Raw genomic sequence first — 10,603 nt, forward strand, 5'->3', positions numbered from 1 at the left:
TTGATTCTATCCTTTTAAGACCAATATCTAAATCTAATTATTTCTATTTAGTTAATTTTCTTAGAACAGTCAAGTCAAAAGTCAACAAAGCAGACTTCCCAAATCAGAGCAGGATTTACGTAATTAAATATGCATATTTGTGTATGTATTATATGGATGCATAAATACATGTATCAAATTTATTCGAATTGATGTAGCAGATCAGATTACGATTAAATCTTACTACATCTGTAACCAAATCCTAAGGGCTCTAATAAGTCTATAAAGTTGTGTAAGAATTACATAATGATTTAACAAAAAAAAATAAAAAAAAAATGTTTTGTTCTTATAATACATCTATAATGTCATTAGTTGTTTTGTTTTTTATCTTATGTGGTTTAAATTTAAAAGTGAATGGAGATGAAGAATATGGAGGCTTGACCTTTGACTTTTACAATAAAACATGTCCGCAACTTGAAAAAATCGTCGAAGATGCAATTTCTTCGATGTCGAAAGAAGATCCTAGAACCCCTGCTGCTTTATTGAGGCTATTGTTTAACGATTGTGTGGTTATGGTAAATATAAAATCCCTCCCTTGTTAAAAGAAAATTCAAAATTTTTTTTGAGAAGATTATTATTGATCACTAATTCTTTGTGAATCGTAACTAATTTTAGGGTTGTGACGCTTCGATCCTTCTTGATTTGAAAGACAGGAGCAAATCAGAAATGGGGTCGTTTAGTAATTTCGGTATCAAGAAAAGGGAGTTAATTGGGCAAATAAAATCAATGGTGGATAAAGTTTGTCCTAAACAGGTTTCGTGTGCTGATATTCTAGTCCTCGCGGCTCGAGAATCTGTAGCTATTTCTCAAGGGCCGAGAATTCGAGTCCCACTTGGACGAAGGGATTCAACCGTTGCATATACCAATTTTGATGCAGATACCCACTTGCCTCAGGTCGATAGTTTTCTTGGTTATTCGTTAGGTAAACTAAGAGACCTCGGTGGCGGAATGACCGACGAGGAAGTTGTTGCACTATTAGGTAATCGATCGATCGTAGTTTTATTTATTTAATATTGAAGTTACACTACATATATAATTAATTAACGTATTAATATTGTGATTGTAGGTGCACATACACTTGGTACTTCTAGTTGCGCAACAATTCAATATCGTGTAGACTTTCCGGGCATCATAGAAACTGATACAAATTTTGTGAACAAGTTACGGAAAACTTGCCCCAAGGGGGCTTTATCCAACTACAATACATCCCTAGCTAATGATCGTACACCTTATAAATTTGACAACGACTATTATTCGGCTTCGTTTGGAGGAAGAAGTCTATTGGTGATTGATGCAACATTAACTCAAGATCAAAGAACCGTTGAACAAGCTGGGAGATTCGTTACCGACCAAGCATATTTCTTTAAAATGTTTTCGTCTGCCTTTGTTAAGCTTTCTGTCACACAAGTTCTTACCGGAAACGATGGAGAAATTAGAAACCAATGTAATAAGTTGAATCGAGCTAATTGAAGAGTGTAGTAAACTCTGTTTTTAATAAAAAAATAAAATTACCTATGAAATAATAATTATCTTTTTTTTTTAAATGAAATTAATAATGGATACAGGATACAAGAAATAATAATAATCAAAATTGCCAAAAACACAAAAAGAAACAAAAGCAAAGAAATTAATAATGGAGCTATAGAAAAGAAAAAGAATGGATACAGGATACAAGAAATAATAATTATCAAAATTGCCAAAAACACAAAAATAAACAAACGGAAAGAAATTAATAAGGGAGCTATAATTACTGGATACTGGATACAAGAAATAATAATTATCAAAATTGCCAAAAACACAAAAATAAACAAATAGAAAGAAATTAATAATGAAGCTATAGAAAAGAAAAAGAACGGATACAGGATACAAGAAATAATAATTATCAAAATTGCCAAAAACACAAAAATAAACAAAAAGAAAGAAATTAATAATGGTGCTATAGAAAAGAAAAATAATGGATACAGGATATAAGAAATAATAATGATCAAAATTGCCCAAAACACAAAAATAAACAAACAGAAAGAAATTAATAATGGAGCTATAGAAAAGAAAAAGAATGGATACAGGATACAAGAAATAATAATGATCAAAATTGCCAAAAACACAAAAATAAACAAAAAGAAAGAAATTAATAATGGGATAGATATTAATGGTCTAATTAATATCCTATATATATATATATATATATATATATATATATATATATATATATATATATATATATATATATATATATATATATATATATATATATTACTCCTTAAGAGGCGTACTTAATTGTTTCTCAAAAAAAAAAAAGAGGCGTACTTAATTACACCGCGGGAAATATGGCCGTATTAGCATTTGTGCTTATTTTCGCCATTGCCACCGCCACCGCCACCGCCACCGCCTCTCCCGCCTACACCTCCACCACCGACCCCAAAGAGTTGGCCGCTGCCGCCGCTGCCGCTCGGGCACTGGTCAACGCCAGTTCTTGGGGCGTTGTGAGGTAATATAAAAAATTTCAAAATTGAATTCATAAATATTAATTCTAATTATCTTTCTAATCTCATTGCATGCAGTAGCATAAACTACCTAGAGAAGAGCAGCCCATTCGGGAATGCGCTGTCATACAGCGACGGGGGCTCCGGGACCCCCTATTTCTATCTCACCCTGCTGGATATGGCCACGGCCAATTTCAGCAGGGCAGACGCCCGGAGCTCCCTCAGCCTGAGCGAGTACGCACTTGGCACGTGCGGTATGTTAGAAAATTTATCGTACATGTATACGAATTCCCAAGAACCAACATGCTTGAATCAACGAGAATTAAACCTAAACATAAACACGGAAGCGTACCTTACATCATTGAATCGAATCTTCGAATCTCCACTGGATTTGGGACAGGTCTTCCAAAGAATCCGCAGTTCCTTAATTATCTCTCTAACGATGGATTTTAGAAGAGACGGAATGGTTGCGTTTCTTTGGGGACCACGACCCTTTATATAACTGTAGAGTCCAGTTATTTTATAATTGTGATTCAGCCCCATCAATAAATCACAACTAAACCCTAATTGTCTCTACACATTAGGCCCATAATTATAGTTTAATACCCATAAGTCCAACCCAATAACCTTTATTAGATCACAATTAATTTGGACTTTCTTTAAGATAGCCATACACATTTACGTCACATATGTGAGCCCACATAATTATTGAAATAATTCCAACAATCTCCCACTTGGGCCACATATGTTTTATATCTTATAAATGTGTACACCTTATGAGCTCAATATTGCTATCATATGAAAAGGTATTCCTTACAATCTCGTCCATTGACCATACTGATATAGGACTAAAGAGGCTTTCGTCACATTGAGCGTGTCTAAACCCAACAGTAATCACGTATACCAATATAGCCAAACGACATAGATCAAATCATGGTGTGTAGCATGGAAATTACATATAATGTGATCTTAACATGCCTATTTCCAACTGGTCCTACTTTAAACTTTATTGAGACCAAATCTTTACATAATTGTACAAAGTGTAGCCAAATACTTTATTTCTGCAGAAAACCAAATACACAAAATTGTGTCCAAACATATCATAAAGCTACCAAAATGTATTTATATGTACACATACATACAAACTCCCACTGAACCAAAATATCCTTAAATGATATAACACCTACATGAGCAATGCTCATGAATACCTTATGTGTTAATCCTTTAGTAAGCGGATCCACAATTGTGGAGTTTATCTTATTATGCTCTATGTACTCTTCACTTTGTACCTTTAACAACAAAGAACTTTCACAAGCTCTTGTTGTTGTTCGAAAGTATAGCTGTTAAATATTGTCACCGTATAACTTTAATACAAATCAACATGTGCAGCCTAATGACAAGTGTTTATAGCTATATTAAAAAAAGAAGATGCCAAAAATTACCATAAATTCTTGACCATCGTGAACAGAGCTTAAAGTGTTTGCTTAACACCCATGTCAAAATAGCTCAATCACTTAGGTTTACATTAACCAAAATGGATCTATACTTTATACGCATCATAAAAATGAAAATCATGAATAAACCACACGATCTCCCAAAATATCTGATTTTGATAAATGAGCATATGTATATAACTTACATTCCCTATAATTACTGTATAACCCATTTGGCTGCTTTGCTAAATGATCCACTTTATAGGGTTATTCAAATATCTGCCTAACTTTATGCACGTCTTAACCGAATGCGCACATTCTTTTACTTTAAAATATTTATTGGGCATTGAAATGAGACTAAACAAGCCTCATTTATTGTGAGATTATCTCCCACTGATCCTTGGGTATGTACAATCATTAACTTTATTTATCTCAAAGTGCATATGAGATAATTAGCTCAGGATTGTAATATCATTAACGGGAATTTTAATTTCATTAATGGACTACTTTAGTTTGCAATCAATATCCTTCAAATCTTTAAATATTAAGATTTTATGATTGCACTTTATTGTTCCATAAATGTTACCATTTGAGAAACAATTCCCGGTGTCCATATATTTCTTAATAGAGTCGATATGAGTGAAATCTTTAATGACTAAACGTACCATATATCTTTCAATATTGCCCATTTGAGTTACATTTGGTCTTAATTATTTGGAACCAAATTCACACCTTATGGCAATTTGATAAGATCCTAATGTCTTGTCATTCTAAATTTCAACTCATCTTTAATGCTTTATTATTTTAAGGTTGTTGAGTTTGCTCTTTAAGTAACAATTATCAAGACTTGATTGGGGAATTGTTCAACATTGTCTTATCAAATCTCCAAATCTACTTTTCAAACAATGACAAGTACAAAGACATGTACATTGTCAAAAGCAGTATTAGGAATCAAATTGATTCCTCTTTAAAGACAATGTCTATAATCTAAATTTCTCCCCTCAAACTCAACATCCTTAAAAGATTTTAAATTTCCCCTTTTAAAACATAATATATTGCAGCACTTAATGTTTCTCCTAAATGTACCTTAGTGAAGAAGAATGACTTATCATACTTCTTTGAATGTCATTGAATGTTCTATTCTTGAATTTTGTACCATTTAAATTGCTTATGCAAGATTTTACTGTATGAGACTTTTATTTAAATTATAGGTCAAATTTTGAATTATGAAATAGACGAAGCTTAATATTTCCAAATGAACAAGCTAACCGAATTTGTTCAAGAGAAAATTTAAATCCATCTAATCTAATGATGGTACCAAATGTTTATTTCAAATTCAAAAGAAAACCTAAGAGTCCTTATAGCATCAATCCTAAGTATCTTACATAACCTTTATAGATGTATCTTCCAACATCAATTGAATATTGGTTATGTAAATAACCCTTTATATACACACTTACGTGAATAGTATAACCCAGGATCTATTCACTAAATGTGTCTAGGTACAAAGTCAAAAAAATATTTTAGAACATATTAAAGTGGGAAACAAGCATAATTACGCTATCAACGTACCTGAGATGTAAACTGCAATTATAAATATTTATCTTAAGGCGTACACTAGTCAAATTAGCACTTAGTCTTTTCTCCCTTAATTATTTATTCTTCGTGTGTACGGTCAAAGTTTTATTCTTTATGTTTTACAACAAACCTTATATTGACCGTTCACGGAGAAAAAAAAATTAAACCATATCCACTTTTAAGTCAGCGAAACCACACTAACTGAAGTGCTATAACTGAAAATGAGATTAGACTATTACTTAATGTGCTCATTTATGTTCCTTTTCTTTATACCTTATTAAATCAATAGATGTCAAAATCTAATTTGTTGCAACTTTATCGTTTTAAACTAAAACGTCTCCTTAGTGTCGTTAAGGAACCTTCTAGTACGTAGCCCCTAATTAAACCTTATGCCCCAAAAAAAAAACATTTTCCTTAAAATAGATGCACCTAATGATCTTAAATTTTATAATTAGAACGATGAGATACACTAGGTTCTTCTATTGTTCTATCCAAAATAAAAAAATAAGATCTATGCACCATAACAAATAATAATAAAAATATTTGTGCAACTAAGCACAAAAAGCGTTATAGGCAGATAATGTGTAAGCAGATAAATAAATTAAATAGAGAACGTAAATAAAATCAATATGCGCACATTATAATCCAAAGTTTGACTTTGAAAACTTTAAATAATTATGGAATACATCTCAAGATGCCTAGCACAACATTAATATCAAGCCGAGGGGACAATAATATTAACTGTAAGTGGCACTCTTGTTGTAGTAATCACACATTGATAGTAAATCCTGTCAAATAATAAGTCCATCGAGGGATGTAACTATCATTCACATGGAGCCCAACAACCATCACATATTTATTACCACATATGCATATGTGGTTCCGCCAAATATCAACATACCGAGGGGTATAGTTAAATATTCGCATGAATTCACATACACACAATCATCTTGACAATCTCAATAAGCTAACCTACGCAGAGAGGTCACGAGGGTGGCTTCATGCTTCAATTAGTTCTTTTAAATGTCAGACAAACTTAATAACAAGTCATTAGATGTACCCAAAAAATTATTCAAAAATTTAAAGTCGTTGTTGAACGCTAAGGCTCTAAAGATATCACCTGAGCGCTAACAGGCTGTATCCAACTATAAGGTTGCCTCACTATATTGTTTTCGAATCAAACTCAGTAATATGGTTATTCATAAAAAATGAGTACGAATTGAAAACATCGAATCCATCTTTATTTTGAATTTGAGCTACAGATAATGTGGGGCTCACAATTCAATCTTATTTAGATAGTGGCCAAAATAAATCTTAACCAATAAATCTAATTTTATATGGATTTTGACTATATCAGTAACTCAATTTAGACTTAAAACAAGGGTTTTGAGTCAAATGCCGAATGAGTCAAACCTTATTTGGTTAATTAATAACCGTATTCATATTTTGATTCGTTAATGTTTAAATTATACTTGGTCAGAAACGTATTGAATTAAAAAATTAATTCATATCCTTAATTCGACCCATTAATTAAAACATTTAAGCCTAATAAGGCATGAGCTTTAAAATCTGAAAATTCCCCAAATTAGCATTAGAAAACCGAATTTGAAATTCAAAATGAATTTCACTTTATTGACCAAACAAAACCTTAAATGAATATAAAAGAATTCACATATTAGTTCGGTCCCTCAAAATAATTGAAATGTTTTAAACGGCCCCAAAACCTTAAATCAACTTTTTATTCCTTAAAAATTGCCTTTGTCCCAAAACCAGAAAATCTTTCAACTTAAAGGACTGAATTGAAATTTTGAGAGAAAAGCATTTGAGTGAAAAGGGACCTAAGATTCAGAAATACTTAATTTGAGATATATAATATATTTTTGAAAAATATATGACTGTTTTGGGAGAAACTTTAAAGGTGGGACTGAAATACAGTTTTCGAAAGCTTTGGGCCCAAAATCAGATTTTCATTTATTATAAATTGACCCCAGTCCAAAATCAGGAATTACCCAAATATGGGGTCAATTTGTAATTTCAAAAACCTTGATTGGCGTATGTTGCAATTTGCTAGAACTTTATCAACCTAATTTTGCCTCTGTAGCAAATCAACCGCCGTCGTACCTCAGCCAATTCCACCGCCACCACCAATACCACATACCACCGCCGGAACACGCAACCCCACAATAATCAACGCCGTCGGAATCCACCGTCGGCGCTCCGGCTTCCCTTTAGGCGAATCACGCCACCCAACATCAGTAATAATAGGAACGCACGCAATCCGCCCATTTCACCTAATGGACGCCGGAAAAGAAGTGAGGGGGCGGTAGTTGGTGGTCGACGACGGCCGATGAAATTGGTGGTACTGAAAAAACGGTGCAGCAGGCTTGACCTGATGGCCGCTGCCCCAAATTTCAGATTTGGAATTCTCAGATTTTTGCCGTAAGACTTAATTCTTCAATCCAATGGATTGAAACCAAATTATTTTAACACTAATAGAAATTAATCAACCAACGATTGATAACTTCATAGAATCATACTGAATTTGAAAATTAATTCCTTAAACCTTAATCATTGATCCGAATGTCAGATATACACCAAACCTTAATTCGGTTAATATTATTGAACATGGAAATATGATTCAAATTGAAATCAATCAACACACACCAGGCCAGACGAACGTATTTCATAATGAAATAAATCAACCATCAATTGAATAATTGCACACAATTAAATACGATAACCATGATTGATTTAACCAAAACAAAAAATCATTAATCCAAAACGAAAATAACCATGCAATTTGAATCATTGGATAAAAAATTGCATGAGAAACCCTACATTTTTTCTATATGTTGATCCATGACAGCGGAATTCATGAAATCAAAGCTACATAGTGCCGAATTGAATACGACACAACAAAATTCATAAATTTCATAAATTCTCGAAAATTCAAAACACGGTGGCTCTGATACCACTTGTTAGAAAATTTATCGTACATGTATACGAATTCCCAAGAACCAACATGCTTGAATCAACGAGAATTAAACCTAAACATAAACACGGAAGCGTACCTTACATCATTGAATCGAATCTTCGAATCTCCACTGGATTTGGGACAGGTCTTCCAAAGAATCCGCAGTTCCTTAATTATCTCTCTAACGATGGATTTTAGAAGAGACGGAATGGTTGCGTTTCTTTGGGGACCACGACCCTTTATATAACTGTAGAGTCCAGTTATTTTATAATTGTGATTCAGCCCCATCAATAAATCACAACTAAACCCTAATTGTCTCTACACATTAGGCCCATAATTATAGTTTAATACCCATAAGTCCAACCCAATAACCTTTATTAGATCACAATTAATTTGGACTTTCTTTAAGATAGCCATACACATTTACGTCACATATGTGAGCCCACATAATTATTGAAATAATTCCAACACGGTACTCTTGACCCCCAGGAGCCCACTTGCGTGAAAGTCACGCTTTCCGGGGTCGTAAGTATCTTTCTCTCGCACTCACAGTACTGTTTTTATTTAATTTTTTATTTATTTTTCACAAATTTATAAAAACTGATTTTCTCTCTTTTTTTTTTTTTTTTTTTTTTTTCAGCTTAAGAAGCTGGATCCGGAATCCGAAGAGGGCAAATTTGCTAACGCCACACTCTTCGAGAGGCACCCCCGTTTCAAATGTGAGTGCCTGCATGCACTTTTCTTATAATTTAACACATTTAATTAATATACTTGAAAATTTGTATTTATTATTATTTTTTTTTCCTTTTTGCAGTTCTTCCCCCAGTTGCTAAGTTCCAGTTGTACAAACTGGAAATTAAATCGGTTTTTGTATTAAATGGTTATGGGGAACCCAAATTCCCCAGTGTAAAAATGTACCGTAAAATAAAATTAGTTGAATGATATCTCTTTTTCTTTTATGCAAGTTTTAATTAATATTCAAATGACTAATTTATTCACTGAACACTTAATTATTCCGGCGACTATGGAAGATCACCACCACCACCACTCCCGCCCCGCTCCGCCGTACCCAGCGCCGCAACCCCAACTCCACGCACATACCCCCTCTTCACGTACCCCATCCAAACACCGATTTTCTCTATCCAAATCCTCCGCCTCAGCCGGCGGCGCGTCGTCCTACTCCTTCCTCCGTTCGCTCTACTCACTCCTCCCCTTCCTACGCGCTTCCCCTCCATCTTTCTCCATATTACCTTTCTCCTTTCTCGTATCTCTCATGTCTTTACTTGCGTCGGTAAAAATCGGAACTTTATCGGTCGAAATCCGATTGGAATATTGGATCATCAAAGGTGCGTGGGTTTATTGCGTTAACGTTCTGTGCTGCTCTTTTTTTCTTTTTTCGCGTCAAATAATAAAAATACTAATTTGATTTAGTTTTTTTTCCCAATTTTGGTCAACATCTTTTTTTTTTTTTTTTTTAATTTTATTTTCCGAAGACAATAAATTTGGGAGCAACAACTTCTTTTCCAGATTAAAAAAAAAATGTCAGCTACGTGATAGTATGAATGTTCTTTTTTTTTTTTTTTTTGATATTTTGTTCGTTGTTAAGGGCTTTGTTGTTAGTAGGAAAAAAAATTCGACGATATGTGATAGTCTGCGATGGCAGCACAATTTTTTTGTGTTTGCTGTTGGTCTTCATTTTATTGCTTTATTTAATTTGTAAGTTTGTTGGCTGATTTTAGAAATACACATTTGAGTTTAAAATTATTTTAAAAAGAAGTTTGTCTGTGATTTTGTATGGTTTATTCCATCATCAAATTGTTATATTATTTCATAGTCACCTATCTTGCAATTATACCAAAGCCTCTATTTTCTTCTTATTGTCCTGTTGCAGAAATAACATTTCATTTCAATGGATAATCAAACAAACACTTTTTGTAGTTTAATGTCATCTATCCCAACTACATTTGCTTTTTTTTTTTTTTTTTTTTTCTTTTCTTTTGAAAATGTTGTTCATAAATTAAACTTGCAATTACTTAAATTTTATTTTATTTTAATATGAAAATATTTTTTAGTTAAATTATTATTATTGATTTCAT

The 10,603-nt window shown here is 32.9% G+C and overlaps 2 protein-coding genes across 2 annotated transcripts; both read left to right on the forward strand.

Annotated features, from left to right (window-relative positions):
- The first annotated feature begins 285 nt into the window (after window positions 1-285).
- LOC105970418 (peroxidase 29) lies at window positions 286-1,582 on the forward strand. The gene is made up of 3 exons (XM_012995243.2): window positions 286-554; window positions 655-1,018; window positions 1,106-1,582. The coding sequence occupies exons 1-3, from the start codon at window positions 315-317 to the stop codon at window positions 1,507-1,509; spliced, it is 1,008 nt and encodes a 335-aa protein (XP_012850697.2). The 5' UTR covers window positions 286-314; the 3' UTR covers window positions 1,510-1,582.
- Window positions 1,583-2,303: 721 nt separating this feature from the next.
- Window positions 2,304-9,466, forward strand: LOC105970665 (uncharacterized). Its single transcript, XM_012995501.2, has 5 exons — window positions 2,304-2,527; window positions 2,601-2,774; window positions 8,978-9,032; window positions 9,148-9,226; window positions 9,322-9,466. Exons 1-5 carry the CDS (start codon window positions 2,367-2,369, stop codon window positions 9,447-9,449), a joined length of 597 nt encoding a protein of 198 aa, XP_012850955.2. The 5' UTR covers window positions 2,304-2,366; the 3' UTR covers window positions 9,450-9,466.
- Window positions 9,467-10,603: the final 1,137 nt, after the last annotated feature.

Source organism: Erythranthe guttata, chromosome 8 (assembly GCF_056151865.1).
Source record: "Erythranthe guttata isolate IM_541 chromosome 8, IM_541, whole genome shotgun sequence".
NCBI classification, from domain to species: Eukaryota; Viridiplantae; Streptophyta; class Magnoliopsida; order Lamiales; family Phrymaceae; genus Erythranthe; species Erythranthe guttata.